Raw genomic sequence first — 17814 nt, 5'->3', positions numbered from 1 at the left:
GACTGATATTTAAAAAATTATGGGAAGTGTTGGTTTTTTTTCTTGGTGGGGTAGTGGGGTAGTTTATTATATTTTTTAAATAAATACAATGTCAGCATAAGAAGTTTTTGAAACATAAGGAGAAAAATACAACCCCAAACGTTAAAATAGATGTGTATGAATAAAATAATAAAACGAATAAAAAAAATAAATAAATAAAAAAAAAAACACTTTTGCATCAATAAAGAACATTACTTCTACACACTTATTTTAGACCAATCATGTGTTATTACTGTAGTGTTTTGAACAACAGACAGGAATGGAACAGTGGATATAAAAACAAAATTCGCAATACTAAAAACTTGATCATAACATAATTGAATAATCCAGAATGTACTAGGCATGGGACGACGTCTTATTAATAGCTTATTATAGCTTTTAAAACTTTAAGACATTCTGATTGACTTTAATTTAATATTGTTTATGCTACATTGCATTTGTGAAAAATATTTTTTTTTTGGATTGATTTTAAGAAGACTTTAAGATTAGCATCTCATTGTGAGTGTCGATTAAATAAAATGACACCAAAAATATATATATATTTTTTAAATATAGCATTTTAAAATAATTTAGAAATTAAAGGTGTAGTTAACCTCAAAATAAATATTAAAAAAAATATTTTATTGAACATTAAAAAATGCTATTTATATTGTGCAAAAATTTTGTAAATATAGCTTTTAATACTTGTCTTTTTTAAAGAAAGGTTGTGCTAAGAAATATGTATGTATATAACTAGAGTTTGCTTGTTTTGACACATTATTTAAAATATGTGGCTAAAAAATAACTGAATTTTAATTTTAATTGGGCAAGTAAAAAAAAAAAATCCACCGGTTATTACAAAAATTATTAGCATTTTGCCCTGTGATAGTCTGAAATTTAATTGATAACTGTCTTAAAATGGTATTAAAAAGTCTTAAATTTGCCGTGATGAAACCTGCAGAAACCCTGTTTTTACCCAGACATTAAAAAAAAATAATAATAAAAAATTCAGAGCAATAATCACAACACCGTGATATTTTTATCCAAGGTTATCATACCGTCAAAATCTTATACCAGCCCATGACTATAATTTACTGCAACTTGTACCAACTCAATGTGCAAAAATAAATTAATTAATTTAATCTCTACAGCAGTGCCCTTACCATCAGGTGTGCTCAGTTTTCTCTTGGGTGAGGGGGTGCCATTAGCACTACTGCCATCTCTTCCTGCTGCACCAGGCTTGATCTTGGAGGCAGAAAGTGGTGGCCGAAGGTTTGCAGCTGGAACGTGAGCAGCAGCAGCGCCTCCTGTCCTGGCTGGGGATGGCTGGGGTCCAAGCCTGCCTCTACTCCACTCGCACACTGCTGCCGCTGCCGGCCTGGCAGACACCGCCTGCAGAAGAAGATCCCTTTTAGCAACTTGCTCCCATGCATGCTGTCCCAAACCTGCGCTTACAGCAGCATTGGCCATAATAACGCAGCTGAAGAGCAGGACTGAAACTCTTCAGGACTGGAGATGCAAGCAGCTATTGTAATACAGTCCCCATGGGGATTCGGAAGTAGCTGCCAAGTTTTTTTTCATTCCCCTCTCCAGCTCTGTAAACATGATGTGATGCGTGTGCACATGGAACGCATTTTCCACAGACTCAGCTTGCTGCCCTCTTGCAGTGGTAATTAAAATGGCAATTACACTGCGGAAAAGCTTGATTTTTGTTTGTGGATCTGTGCTTCGTTTTAGATGGCTGATCCACACATTAACATAGACAAATCATTCAAAGCTCATCCATCTTAAGGTTTTCATTATTGGCTAATAATATCAATAAATTTTTTTTGAACCAGTTAATATTTGATAAAGTGCTCAGCATAACCAAGTACACCCCATTTTGAAAATGAATATTTGTATCCATTTCTCAGTGAATATACGCAATGTATTTTGGTGCATTTCAACAAAACAGATTTATTAAACTGATACATTTCTTAAAATAATATTTTAGTCACCAAACATGTTTAAAGATAGAATGAAAATTCAATTAAATTCAAGCAAAATATATAAAAAAAAATTAACAACTTAAACATTTAAATTAAATTCAACTAGCTTCTCTTGATTCTCTTTTGTAAATTTGCATTTAATATTTTTCCAACATATAAATATGGGTATACTAGTTTTTGAACAATTATCGTAAGTAATTTTGTTAGATAAGCTCCAGATTTGGCCTCAGTACTGACTGATCTAATGTATATGCACAAATATAATATTGCATAGCTTATAAAAAATATGAACCAAAAAGATAGATCTTTGAGGGTTTTTTGACTTGTATATACAGAGCACTGTACATTGGAAAATGGTGCTTATTAAAGGATTAATATATAGAGAAAAATTTCATGCCAACCTTTTGCATGCTTTCCATTCTTCTTTAAAACACAAATAATTTGGTAAACATAAATATAGTAGTCAACATTTGAAGTAGATCAAAACCTTTCATCAAGGTCGTACCAAAACTATTGAACACGCGTTCTTGTCTTAAGACAATTTTGAAGACTTTTTAGTCCACTTAAGATGTTGACTTCTGAATACTTTTCAGAAACAAAATATATTTTGACTTTGATACTTATGATTTTAATAAAAGCCTAAATATACGAAAGTCCCATTTAAAGCATGGTTTAAATTAATAAATCATACAACACACTAAAATGTTTTTTTTTTCTCTAAATCCATATTTTAAAAAGTTGAATTTATAATTTCTTCTTAAAAGGATACATCAGCCAAAAAGGAAAACCCTGTAATCATTTACTTAACTATCAGTTATTTCTTCTGAAGAAAAGCCGAGAGGAAATTTTGAAATACGTTGATAAGCAGAAAGTTAATGTAGCCATTACACCCCTCACAAATCTCGCATTTAAATTCATATTTTTAATAGGAAGGTTAACAATATCATATTTGTGCATAAACATTAGATGAATCAGTACTGAAGCCAAATCTGAAGCTTATCTAACTAAATAACTTATGACAACAGTCAAAAAACTAGCACATCCAATTTATATGTTATAGAAACATATTAAATACAAATTTAAAAAGAGTAAAATTCAAAAAGAACAAAAATGTTTAACAATTTTGTAGCTTGCAATTTCCCCCCAATATTTAGCTTGAATTTAATTGTATTAATCTTTCAATGTCTAAAGATATTCAGTGACTAAAATATTATTTTAATAAATATATCGGTTTAATAAATCTGTTTTGCCTAAAATGCACCAAAATAAATTGCCTATTTTCACTGAGAAATGGATACAAATATCCATCTTCAAAACGGGGTGTACACAATTTTGCTTAACACTGTAGTATTTTCTTTTATAGAAGCCAGTGGGTACAGTGAACTATTTGAGTCCCAACATATTTCAAAATATCTGCTTTTGGTTCATAAGAAAAAGAAAAAAAAATACACACCATTAATATTAATATTGTTTTAGTAGTCCTACTCCATCATACTTATTACTCACCAACAGACTGATTCTTGGATTCTTCCCTCGAACCTTCTGAGACTCATTTCCCTGCCCGTCTTCCCTAGTGGTCTCCTGTTTATCCAAAGGTTTGCTCTTCCCACTTTGATTCTGAGAACATCCTTTAATGTTTTTTCGTGGTGTGATGAGGTTACTGAAGACTCCATTGACCTGTGGACTCTTTTCTTGTGTCCCATCTTTACTTGTTTTAGAAGAGGAACCGCTTTCAGACCATCGGCGAGGTCGAGTTTTTGAGGCCGGTCCACTTTCTTGGCAAGTAGATGTGCGCGTCCGTTTAGCTGCAGTAAAGCTCTTTACAGACGGAGCGTTTGAAACTGTAGTAGAAGCAGATTTGTTTGGAGAAGACTTACACTGGTCTGTATCCTGGCTCTCATTAGTCTGACATACAGAGCTTGATGTAGTTTTTGGAACTTGTGCATTTGTCGTCTTAAAGGGATTGGAGGCACGTGACATGATTTTAGATTTTATATTACTGAAATTGGGCTTAGGAAACCGTTTGATCTCGATCTTGTTGCTTTTACTTGCTGATGTCTTGGGCTTTTGAGAGACGGCGCATTTGGACTCACTTTTTTGAGAGACTGCGGCTACTGGACTCACTTCATCTTTATTCAGAGGAGACTCGGATAAAGAAGGAAGACAGAACGTCTTGTTACTGACAGATTGAACTGGAGTTGAAGTTTGAGCATTACCGCTAATGTCTAAATCCTCACAGGCAGTAAGAAGCACTGTTTTACCCTCCGCTGAATGATTGGATCCTCCAGTGTTACATGCCAACTTTTGCACGTCTTTATTAGATTTATAGTATTGCACAGGTGTGACGCATTCCAGCTTCTCAACACTCGATCTTTCATCTATGAGGAAGGTTTGATTGTTTTGTTGGATATAAGTACACTCCAACATTTGACTCTTGACCTCCTCTTTCGGAAATTCAGCCAAACCCTCACAAACATCAGGTAACATACCTGAGATTACACCAAAGTCTGAAGAAACATCCAGAGAGTTTTTAGAGTCACCAATCAGAGAGATACTAAGTAGCTGATCAGTCTCGTGCACGAGTAAGCTGTTACTCCTCATCATCATCTCACCAGAGCTGACGGAGCAGCAGTTCTCGCTAGATCCACGTCTCGAGGGTTCAGAAGAATCTACCTCAGACATTTCTCGATCTCCACACTCTGGAAAGCTTTCAGAGCCTCCATCACTGGACTGAGTGTGCTTTGGGTTTACTATCAAAAGAGTCAAATTCTCCTTCCAGTTGTCAAGTTTTAAGTCCACAGGAATTGTCCTGCATGATTTTGCTAGATTTGCGGAAGAAGTCTCACATTTTGCAGGACAAGTGAGACAGTCCTTCATTTCTACATCAGGAGGACTGTCTGAACCGCCACAGCTCAAACTGGTGGAGCTCCTCAGAGAATCGAGGGAATGTTCACTAGGGCAGGTGATGTTATTTCCATTTCTGTCCTCAAAGGAGAAAGTAAGATTTATGGGTTTACGTGTGGTCTCCATGGAGCAAATTCACAGAGGGATACAGTATGTGAATAGTACACAGCAAGTTGAACCTCAGCTTTTCAGGATTATTTGTTGAAGTCCATTATGGGAATGGTCCTAAAAAAAAAAAAAAAAAAAAGTTGTTAATTTAATGGTTTAGACCAGGGGTGGACAGTACATTTTCACAAGGGCCCACATAAGAAACTGGGGTTGTTTTACAAAGCTGGATCATTACGATTAACTCAACTCTGCCAAAAATATTATACATTTATCATATTTGAAACACAAACACACACACACACACACACACACACACACACAACTTTACATTGAGACAATAAAATGTGGAGCACTCAATTATTTAAGTATTTAATAAACAATGAAAAATAGGAGCTGCACGATATTGAAAAATCTGACATTGCGATAATTTAGTTTCCCACAATATATATATATATTCTGATATGAAAATAATTTCACCAGAAGATTTGAGTAGCTCTTTTTGGAAAGATTTTTTTTAATTTTAGATTGACTGATATGATCAAATTTTTTTCTATGAAGTTAATCTGCATAATTTATAATAAATTACAAGCAAAAGTTAATAAATAAACAATGCTTCATGGTTTTCTGGTGAGTCTAACAGTATTCAAGTACAGAACTCAAATCAAAAGTGGCCCAGGGGTCGTAAAACGCCCAGGTCTGGTCTAGACCTTGGCATGGGTTGGTATAAGTTTCTGACGGTATGATATACTTGGATAAAAATATCATGGTTTCACAGTATCACGGTATTGTGATTATTGCTCTAAGTTCTTTTTATATGTCTTCGTAAAAACAACAACTTTTTTCCCCAATGAGCACAATATATTTCATTTTAGAAAATATATGCAGCAGTAAACATGTCAGCCTAGTTATTTAAAATAATTGACTTCTGCGGTCTTCATTAGTTTCAAAAACAAAGATTTCTTTACGATACATGTAAAAAAACAACAACTTTAAAATCCTTTACATTTACCTTAGGAATGGTATAACATCATTTTTATGCAGTTTTAATATCTTGATTTTTTCAAAACCGCAGTAAACCTTGAAACAGATTATCATCTTATGCCTAGACTAATGTAATGAGGGATATCGAGGTAATTCAATGCTCTGAAGCCTAAAATAGAGGGCCTAAAATCAACTTTTGTTGATGAAACACTTTACTCAATAAAAGCACACATCCTGGCTTTTTACAATTTATGCAACCTGTTGTGTTTTCGGTTGCAAAACAAGTAACACAGTCCTCTTTGTGGAGACGTTACATAATCTACAGACCAATTACTTTTAGAATAATGAGGAAATTGATCCCCTGTTTAATTCTTAATGTTTCCTAGAGAAACACCATTAAAAATGAAAGAGCTTACTAACAGGTTATCAACTTCTATTTCTTCCTAATGTGGAGCTAAAAACTAATCTTAAAGTTGTGATATAAAATATATGGGGCAATTCAAATTCACACTGCAGTTAAAAATGGTACATTTCAGTCACAGTAAAACAGCTATGGTCAAATAGTATTGTAATTTAGACCAACTGTATTTATTATTATTAAAAAAAAACAACAACAACAACTATTTTGTTTCTTCACTGATGGTAAAACCCTCCAGATAATTATTCCAGTCCAGTCACAAGTGCAAAATTTAATCTTCTAAAAATTCAAAATGAATGCTTTTGACAATTTAAATGTGAATGTATTTTATAAAATACCAAAAATATTTCAAGATTGAAATTGTGCAGTATCTAATATACAGCCAAAACTTATTTAAATATACACAAACTAACAATAAATAAATGAGAATTCTCTAAAACATTTATCAAACTGGTGTAAATGGATATCTGATGAAACAACACACTTCAAGGATGAAATCCTCCTGATTATTTATTCACTCCCTTGTCAAAGATGTTAATTTCTTTCTTTAGTCAAAAGAAGGGCTTTAAGGGAAATATTTTGATGATAGGGGATGAGCAAATTTAGTTTTATTTTGAAAGTTAACTAATCCTTTAATAAATTTTACTGATAAGAAGCAGTCTAGAGACCTGAATGTGACATGTTTTGAGTTTCACACTATTGGTGGGTTAACTAGGATTGGAGAGGGGTCAGCACAAGCCCATGTGTTTGGATAAGCAGTCCAGAGCTCTACTGAAAACAACTCGTGTTTAAAAGAGACAGATCCAGCTCTGTGACAGTGACAACCCAACACATACCCTTTTCAAACAGATAAATATTGTAGTGACAAAAAAAAACTATATCTTTAGTTTTATAAAATTAAATTACTACAGCAGATTTTAAAGTTTAAAAAATTATCATAATTGTAAAAAAAAAAAAAAACAACAACAACATTAATAATATCTCCCTAAAAACTAGACTACATGGACTTTTTTGTCCTCCGTCCTCCGTCTCCTCAGGTTAACATCATTGCTTTGCTCCACAGCGGTGGACGAGGCATGGCATAGTTTGCCTCTGCTGAGGGAAAGGCCTTGCATGCTCTAATGCACTTCTGTCAAGAACAATGAGGACAGAGGCCAGTTTATGCAGATGCAGAGACAAGCTCTTGGTCAGGCTTCTTTTGAAATAACAAAACCCCTACAAATCACAGCATGTGAACATGTTGCTTTTCACTGTGGAACGATCAAGATAACTTTGGGAATAAAAATAAAACTGAAAACAAAAATTACCATCAAATCAGAAAACAAGAAATTCAACACAAACAGTGCTATCAAAGTGCAGAATAAAAACCAGTCCACAAATTGAACATAAATTCACCAAACAATGACTAGTCACAACAATAATGGTCGCTTTTTCTGTCAGGCTTTTACAAATAAATGACATCTACTTTCTACTTGTGATCATGATAAAGAACAAGCATTTTAAAGAAGAAAAAAAAAAAAAAGAAAAAAATCTCATGTTTTGACTAAATTACAGAATTAAAAAAAAAAAAAGTTAACACCTTGAGTTTTCTTTCTTTCTTTCTTTTACCCACTTACAAAAGTATTATTTATTATTGGTAAAAGGTTTAAAATAGAATGCCCTTCACGTGCAAAAAAGAAGAAAAAAGAAAAAGAAGAAAAAAAACTTAACCAATTTAGGGGGGGGGGGGGGCAAATTAAAAGATCCTTCGTGTTGCTAACTATGTTTTGCTAACTTTGGCACTGGGGGGGGGGGGTGGGTAAATGCTTTCTATAAATAATAGGGGTGTCAAAATTAATTGTTTCTTCGGTGCACAGCGATGCTGATGGGGACAATTCAATATCAATTCAGTAAAAGATCTTAACCGGTTATTACGTACTGACGCCATTTATGTCCTATGCGCGATGTCACAGTAGAATACTATGGCAAAGGAGGCGAGGGCGAGTAAATAAAACGCTCCAACTACTTAAAAGGTAGATAATTATTCATTAATACAAAAGATTTTCGTTAACATTGAAGAAGGCACAGCACACGAGCCGCTATTTCACTACTACGGAGAAATTCTGTAAAACTCCATCTTTGCCTCTCTCTCTCACACTTTGGACATTTGACCCGCTGGCCTGTTTGTGAGGTAACTTTTCCTCTCATCTCAGCTGTTAAAGCGATACTTGTGGATCCAGACACGAGTGTGCCTGAGGTGCGAGTTTTCTCCACTGTGTTTATTATGGATTACCTGTGTTAACCGCGTATTATGCCTATATAGACTGTAACCACGGCTGTCACTCACCGGTGAACGGTGCTTTAATTTCTAAAGCCAAGCGCAGCCCTTTCTGTTAAACAGGTGAAGACAATGACGAATCATAGGGGTGTGAGACAGCGCTCAAAAAGGAAGTGGGATAATATTTATATTTGTTTATTTGCTACAAATGCTCATGCCGTCTTCTGTGCATGTTTTGGAGTTTTGTTTGACACATTCAGAAAGAGTGTTTTCTTTGAACAGGTAAAATTTAAGGTACAGTTCATATCCGACTGCTTGTATTAAAAGGACAAAATTTTATTACAAACAATATATAAATATAAATATATTTATAGATTTTTTTAAAAAATTGTGTTGTGAGGAAAAAAAACTAATTATGAATGGAAAGTATCATCAATGTACAGAGATATCGAATTGAACCGAATTGATGGCATGAAACAAGTTATTCAGCGTTTTACCCTATTAAGACTCATTTTCTTTACACAGGCTCTTATTAATTGCTCTTATTATGCTTTGCTGCATATATGATGCTTTTTTATGCAGGTGTGCTTCGGTTTTGTTCATTAATGCGGTTAGGTGAGTTTAACACTATTTGTTTTCTAACGTGTGTGATGTAAGGCAGCCTTGGCTGTTTAGAAAGCTGCCATTAAATAAAATTAACTATTAGTATTTATGATTTTAAATTTACTGTAAACATATTTGTGAGTTTTGGTACTTTTTCTGTTGCAGGTTGTAGGAAAATGACTAAAATTTGATAAACTGTCTGTTTGCATTTGTCTGAAAATAACTGCACAACATATAACTTGTTAACAAACCAGAATCTCTCATTCCACAGCTCAGCAGTTTTAGCGAAATATAAAAACATGCCAATCTTTATTTAGCCGCTTTGACTTGAATATTTTATGTTTTTAAAAATCACACAATGACTCAAAATCTACACCACAAAGCTTTTAATTCACTGTTAATTAATACTGTTATTTCCCATTGGTCTCTCAAGAGTAATTCACCATTACTCATTAATACGTTTTCTTTCATATATTCCAACAGTAAAAAAAAGAAGTGTGAGCTTTCTTTCCTCGGCTCACTGACTGAGTGAAAGGTTACCTTGGGAACTAACAGTGTGCTTAGTCATTTACAGTCCGACTGCTCATGCAAGGGCTGGGCATTAAAGAAACAAGAGCCCCTCTGTTAATACTTCACTACCGCCTGGACAATTATTGATGGATGAGTCTTATTTCATCTTTGAAGATGCATAAAACGTAAAGTCAGCCATTTAAAAAAACAAAAACAAATCAACAGTAAAATACAATGAATTATTCATTCTTCATGGTTAAAGCAGTCAAATTATTTGTTACAATTAAAGAAAAAAAAAAAAGACATGAAATTAATAAATCAGCCATTAATACTCTTTATGGCTAGCACATTGCATGATCCCAAAAGCTTATACTTTTAACAAGATATGCATTATTGTTAAATTAAAATAATTAACCTAAAATAATGTTGAAACTATTTCAAAATAAATTTCCATAAATAATACCTATAAATGGCTCTTTAATATTATTATTTTTTTAGGAAAACTTTTTCCTTTTTCCTTATTTTTTGAGGGAAACTTGTCTTGTTTCATATAAAAAGGTCATTTTTATTACTTTTATTATTTAGTATTAATTCTTTCTAAACTCATAAACAATAACCTACAAAACAAATTCTTAGTGGTCATTACACGTTCTTATAACACACACCTAAAAATAAATAATTATAAAAACCACCTTCTCTAAATCAAACACCATCAGCACAACAAAAGCAGAATGGCAATATAATATTATTTTTCCACTTGACAAAGACAATTTATATAGCACGGAGCTGAACATCTTTTAGAAATGCATAAAAAAAGTCTTACCACAGTTAACATCATGTTAGCACAGCACATCCCATTCACGCTCCTGCAGCATGTCTCAAGATCAATCCTATTAGTGCTGTGGTAAACACTACACCACACTCAACGCACGTATATAAAGCCTGCCAGCTCTGAAATACCCATCAGCACCAGCAGTCCCTCCTTCAGCACCAATGGTTTGTCTCACAGGAATGTGGCACAGTCCAGGCTGCTGTCAGCACACTTTTTGGGCTGTCCCTGCATACTAAAACACGCCTCTACTCGTTCCAGCCCAGGCCAAGACTGAACCCGCTGCAAAGCCTCTAGGCTAACTTTACAGGGGACAGCGTTTTTTTTTTAACCCTATCCCAGAAGAGCCCTACATAACATAGGGGAGTGGCCAGGGCATGTCAGGCCAAAAGCAGCACTGGGTGTTGCCAAGCAGCAGCCAGTAGCATTTTTTAAGGGATTTAGATAGAAGAGGATAAACAAGGAGAAATACTGCAAAACTACATATCAGCTGTGAAAAATATTAATTGGAATATTTTTTTACTTCGGCATTACTTGTAGAAATTCCAAAATAAGTGGCAAGCAAGTATTGTTTTTTTTAGTGTTGCATATTGTAGGTTTTATATAGTTTAAAAAAAAACTTAATAAGCAAAAGTAAAAAAAAAAAAAGATTATAATAATGTTTAATATTTTTAAAAGCTTTAATAATTTATATTTTTTATTCAGCGGAAATATTTAAACATACAAATAATAATAATAATAATAATAATAATAATAATTATTATTATTATTATTATTATTATTAAATATAACGCTGAGGCAAGAAACATACTGAATTACACATCCAAATTTTTTGGATTTATTTTAATCTTTAATTAATGTTATTAAAATATATAATAATAATAATAATAATAATAATAATAATAATAATAATAATAATTTGATCATTTAATTTCTTTTCGGCTTAATCCCTTTATTAATCAGGGGTCGCGACAGCAGAATGAACCGCCATCTTATCCAGCATATGTTTTATGCAGCGGATGTCCTTCCATCCCCAACCCAGCACTGGGAAACACCCATACACGCTTGCATTCACACACACATACTAATGCCCAATTAACCTGGGGCCTGTTTCAGAAAAGAGGTTAAGTGAAAACTCAGAGTATTTTAACCCTGAAATAAGAGAAACTCTGGGTTTTCCGTTTCAAAATGGCAGGTTTGTTAAACTCGAGAAAGCAGGGTAAGTCAAGCCTGTTTCTGAACGAGAGGTAACTTTAACTCAGAGTCAGTTACTGTGGTAACTTACTCTGTGAACCTAACCTGGTCAGAAGCAGGTTTTGTTCTCTAAACTCTGAGTTTCTGTCGGTCTCCTCCCCTTTTTTAAAGACGAAGTGGTATTTCTCACCTATTGTAAGGCTCATTTTGGAGATATGCATAAAAACGATTGATAGAAACGTCATGATGCACATAACTTTTTAAAATATGCATAAAAAACGCGCATAACTGAGTAGGATAAACTTTTATTTGATAGAAAATGTATGCATAAACTACGATGGAAACACTTTTACTGAACAAATTACAGTATGTACATTAAAAAAAGGTCATGATCAAATGATGATGAAAATGTGTGTAAATCTACAAACCAGCAGGTTGAGCACACTGTAACATGTCTTAAATATTGTTTTAGTCATTCTAAAATGCCTTAACTGTTTCAGTATTAGTGTATATTATTAATTACCTCCGAGCGTCTGGAGCGTGTCAAGAGTCTCCGCGTCTCATGGCTTCAGACGCCCCCACGTGTTCATTGTGTTTCAGCGTTGTCTTCTGACATCGAGGCGCAAGTACATTTATTAAATAAAGAAATAATTGACGCAGCTTTTTCTACAACAGTAAATTCTGTTTTTACTGTTGATATTTGGTGCCAGTTTAATCAGGAAGTGACGATTTTTTTCTCTTTGACTCGTTGAATGGAATCTCTGCTTTATTCGCATCTTTTATGCAATATTCCAGTTTTGCACATACATTTCTGTAATATATTTAGATGGAAACATAGCTATTGCCTACATTTTAGTCACACACAGAAGAACTGTACGAGAATGGCTTGTCCTTTTTTAATAAATAATTCAATTAAATTGACCTTCTGGGATTATTATTCTTTCTAAAAATTATTTTTAGTACTGCTTACCTTCTAAATGTTATATTAACCTCTATCACTTGATCAATAAAAAAGGCAGACACACAAGTGCACTGTTAAATCATTTAAAACTGATAAATGTGTATAAAAGTTTAGAAAAAAATATAAAGTCACACATTACATTACTTATTTTATTATACTTAAATATTTAAATACTTAAAAAGTGAAATTAACTTGAGCAGCTGTTTTCCCACGCTAACTGTCTCTTCTTCACTGATGGTTGCTTCTTTTCAAATATATACGATCATATTTGCTATAACTTTGCATGAGAACATCAAGTTCAGCTGGAGAAAGAAATGGTGATCTATTTTATAAGATATTGCCATAGTCACTCGTAATGTCTGCGCTCCACTGATAATGTCTTTTTATAGTCATGGTTTTAATCTCTCGGTAAATCAACTCAGAGTTCAAGTTTAAACTCAGAGTTGGTTGAACCTCCTTACTGAAACAGGCCCCTGTACTGCATGTCTTTGGACTGTGGGGGAAACCGGAGCAGCCAGAGGAAACCCATGTGAACACGGGAAGAACATGCAAACTCCACACAAAAATGCCAACTGACCCAGCTGGCGCTCAAACTAGTGATTTTCTTGCTGTGATGCGATCGTGCTACCCACAAATTATCCCTTTTATAAGTGCAATAAAAAGGTTTATGGAAAGTATATGTTTGGAACTAAAAGGAACATTATTGGTACATTAAAGGTTAGTATCTAAAAGTTTACCAATAACATGTACATTTACCAACAAACAAACCAATAAAGTAAATAAACAAACCAATCAACCAAACCAATCAACAAGCCAATAAAGTGTGCAACTTATCTAAAAAGTGCAAAAAAGTGAAAAATAAGAATTAAAATTAAAAAAATTATTATTTTATTTAACAAATACTTGGCAATATCTTAACTTCCTTATGTTATGTAATGCAGTCATGAGGGGTATTATATCCTGTCAAGGGGAACAGTACTATTTCTGACTAATCCGTCTTTAAAGGCTTTCAGCCAGAGTGGGCGTCCAATCCATAATCTTGTTTTACAATGGACACCAATAAATGTTGGACGCCAGATCACGAAGTAAATAAAGATAGAGAACTCTCTATGAGCCCTTTTGCTGAATCATCCCATCTTGATTTAGTATCCAACCAATTAACTGCAATCCACTCACAAATTAATGAACTATACAAAAATATATATGCAAAGACAGAAAAGCCATTTCAATAATTAAGAAATATACAGAAAAGAGCATGAGTCATTGGTAAATAATTTATATAATAGTATTAATACCGCAGAAAGAAAATTACATTGACCAAAAGGGACATTCAAATGAATGGTACTATTAAGAACTACATCAAATAATTCTTGATTTAAAAAAGGAGAAAAACAGCACTCACCACTGATAATAAAAATATGTTTTGAGTAACAAATTGAAGATCATGTGATACTGAAGATTGTAGGAAATAGGGCTGCTCGATATTGGAAAAAATCTGACATTGCGACATTTTGTATAGTTGCGATGCATTTTGCTACTGTATATGTAAAAATAATTAAAAATAATAATCTGTAATCTGTAATTCAATCTGTAATTGTAAATTTGTTTCGGGATTTGTAAAAGTGTTTTGCGTCTTGTTAATTTGTTTTCTAAAATGTAAATTTGTTTCGTCCTTGGTAAAATTGTTTTTCCTATGTAATTGTGTCTGATGATAATTAAACATGTTTTTCAAAATGTAAATTTGTCTTGAGCTTTGTGAAAGTGTTTCAAACTTTGTAATGTTGTTTTGCACTTCCCGGCCACCGTATCTTTTTGTGAAAAAAAGAAGATGAACTTAGATTGATAGGGTTGATTTTGTAAGGGTGTGAATCATGTATAAAAAATGTTAGAATAATTATAAGAGCAAAGAACAAAAAGTAAAATAAACAGTTCTTTATGGTTTGCCAGAGATTCTAAACAGCATTGAGAAACAGAAATTTAGTAATGTAAAATACTGTAACACTGCAGAGTCTTTATTGCATTAATAAATCAGTAAAATTTCTGATATCACTTTATTTCTATGGTCCCTTTAACACATTTTGTTAAATTTAAGGTTACATTGTATCTACATGCCAACTAATTCTCATTAGATTATAAGTAGACTGTTAAATTGGGGTTAGAGTGTGTAAGTTGACATATATTTGCAAAGTTTCCTATACTCAGATAAATGTTGAAGGAGCAGTATCACCAGATATTAAGCAGACAGTCTTCTATATACTCAAATGAGAATTAATTGTCATGTATTTGCAATGCAACTTTGTCAACAAAATGTGCAATAGGGATCATCGAAACAAAGTCTTACTAAATTTCTCTTCAATAAAGTTACAAATGTTTTACGTCATTGTGCCCGAATGCTTTACACTTTCTTGAAATGCTTTTAAAAGACGTGATAAATGATAAAATTTGACTCTATTATGGTTATACTTTGCAATGACTCCACAAATCTCATGTATACTCAATTGTTGATCAACTATAATCCCAGCTTGACACTGCATATTCAGCAATGTGACTATTGCGGACACACACACTGCAATATTGATGTTGAAACAATATAATGTGCAGCCCTAGAAGAAATGTTACTGCTTTGATATCACAACAACAACAACAACAACAAAAAATCACAATCTAAAATAAAGTTACACAAAAAGTTATGTTTTTTTACCGTATTTTACTTAAAATAAACACAGCTTGGATCTGAAAGGGAATACTGGCAACTAACAAACAACCACAAAAAAAGAAAAAAAAACCCTAAAAATAAGCATTTATCATACATCATGATATACCATTATGGCCACCAGTACATTATGTGTATTATGCGTTTATGCTTCATTAACATGCATTATTTTCCATTTCATTAATACAAAGATTCTCATTCAATTAATGAACATGCTAAACAAGCCAATACATTTTAATTCATAAAAACTTTTCCAGATGCACCAATATACTACAAACGCATTACATTTCTAAGCAAAGCCCACCCACAGTATGAAGTCCTAAAAGACACCTGCACTGTAGTGTAGTGTAACCTGCAGTGGAATTCAAAGCTTCTGCCCTTTGAGCTTTTCACTCTTTCTGAACACCATATCTGACCAAATCAGCACAAATTCCACATTAAAGCCACATCAAACCAACATGGAATCAACATGATAGGGGTAAATTTGATTATATTTGCACATTCTACTTAATATAATTTCAGAAAATATTATTTGCTAATTCTAAATATGGAAATCATGTTAGCAGCCAATGACTATCAAAGTACATGGTTCACAGTCAATTAAATAGTGCTAATGATGTTTTGAAGTCATACTTCAATGCGATAGGAATATATGAAATATATATATATATATATATATATATATATATATATATATATATATATATATAATAACTGTATGAATATAAAACCAACTTTACCTCAGTCTAAACATGCATTCATAAAATACAGGTTTATTCCTCGCAATTCCCTTATATAATGTAGCATCTTAAACAATTAAGAGTGTTCAAGCGAAAGCAAAACACAAACTACAGAAGTAGGGGGAAAATAGACTATGGCTATGGGAGAAACTGGTTGAATGTCTTTAAATCTTGCAACCTATTCCTGCTGAGCTCAAATTTCTCTCTGTGAGCCACAATCTATTTCCTGATCTCTGCCTTTAAATTGTCTTGTGCACCTGACAGAGAAACTTCAGAGGCCTGTTTGTGTCCTCTGGCAGCTCCGTCTATAAATAACACGTCAAGTAAACAAAGTTGTAAAGCTAAAGAACGTGTACCCCCTTCTAATAAATGTATACATACAGTGCAGAGCGTATGAACTTGCAATAGCCTACGCGTTAAACATAAACAAACGCAATGGAAAGCAACTCATGCGACACGAATAACCACAAAAACAAGTCTCAAACCAAGGATGAGGAGTAAAGTACAAGTAGAGTTTGTAGGAAAGTTAAATATTTACACTGATGTCTGATAGAGTACTCACCCCACACGTTGTAAACTGGCAGTCACAGATTTGTCTACCGTTAACAGCAGCGCGTGCACGGGACAGGTGAGACCTCAGGTGAGCGCGCGCACTCCTTAAATTACGTCACTGCGGGACTGAGAGACAAGAGCCGCTACTGTTCAGTGTTGCTGAAGTCGGAGCCGCATACTAGCACACTAGTACTAGCGTGTAGTAAAAATAGTAACACTAGTACACTATTAGTAGGTTATAAGGTTTCGGGTTCACTCATACAAGGCTTATAGATGTAAGCAAATTGGGATAAACTGTTTTCTGTTTATTCAAAAAGCATTTAAAATATAATAATAATAATAATAATAATATTAATAATAATAATAATAATCACATTCCCAGAGATGGGTTGCGGCTGGAAGGGCATTCGCTGCGTAAAAACTTGCTGGATAAGTTGGCGGTTCATTCCGCTGTGGCGACCCCGGATTAATAAAGGGACTAAGCCGACAAGAAAATTAATGAATGAATAATCACTTTCTTAAAAATACGTATTTATTTTTTAAATAGTTAAAAGTACATAAAACTGACACAAAAGATATTTATTGTACATTTTTGAGACCTTATGAATTAAGCCATTTTCTCATAAATGCTTTAATTCTGTTTCAACATAAACTAGGCGTGTTATTTATGTATGTTTGTCTTTGATGAGATGTCATAATAAAATACTTTTTCAATTGTTGCTTTAGGCACTCAAAACTGAAGAACAGACACATTTATTTCTTTTAAAAATGAAATTGTTCAGTAAACAATTGAAAATAAAATTTAAATAAGATGCTCTAAATAACATTTGCAATGTGGTGTTTTGACCTGTAAAAATGCACTTCGGACCTGTAAATGCTTCATAATGTTATATTAAATGACAATTATTATACTTTTTTTTGGTTTCAGCTTAATTATGGTCCCTTTGTGAAAAAAAAATAATTCATTGATTCTTTTTTTTTCTCGATTTAGCCCCTTTATTAATCAGGGGCTACCACAGCAGTATGAACCACCGAGTT

General features: G+C 33.4%; 1 protein-coding gene across 8 annotated transcripts in view; it reads right to left on the bottom strand.

Annotated features, from left to right (window-relative positions):
* Nucleotides 1-16857, bottom strand: part of mtus1a (microtubule associated tumor suppressor 1a) — a 71821-nt gene extending 54964 nt beyond the window's left edge. For 4 of the 8 annotated variants that reach the window (XR_015506841.1, XR_015506843.1, XM_087280601.1 and 1 more), the window contains exons 1-3: nucleotides 16787-16857; nucleotides 3513-5135; nucleotides 1182-1410 (exon numbers count right to left, since the gene is read on the bottom strand). Coding sequence is in view for 4 of the 8 variants with exons in the window: in XM_087280601.1 (XP_087136727.1) it covers nucleotides 1182-1410; nucleotides 3513-5036 (1753 nt within the window). In the remaining 4 variants the exon portion in view is untranslated. Of the gene's footprint in view, nucleotides 1-1181; nucleotides 1411-3512; nucleotides 5136-10610; nucleotides 10892-16786 lie in introns of those variants that run through there. The other 4 variants (XR_015506840.1, XR_015506842.1, XM_087280602.1 and 1 more) reach the window with 1 other exon arrangement.
* Nucleotides 16858-17814: the final 957 nt, after the last annotated feature.

Source organism: Danio rerio, chromosome 14 (genome assembly GCF_052040795.2).
Source record: "Danio rerio strain M-AB ecotype USA chromosome 14, GRCz13ab, whole genome shotgun sequence".
NCBI lineage: Eukaryota > Metazoa > Chordata > Actinopteri > Cypriniformes > Danionidae > Danio > Danio rerio.
Note: the sequence above shows the minus strand (reverse complement) of the source record. Positions and strands in the feature narration are given on the sequence as shown.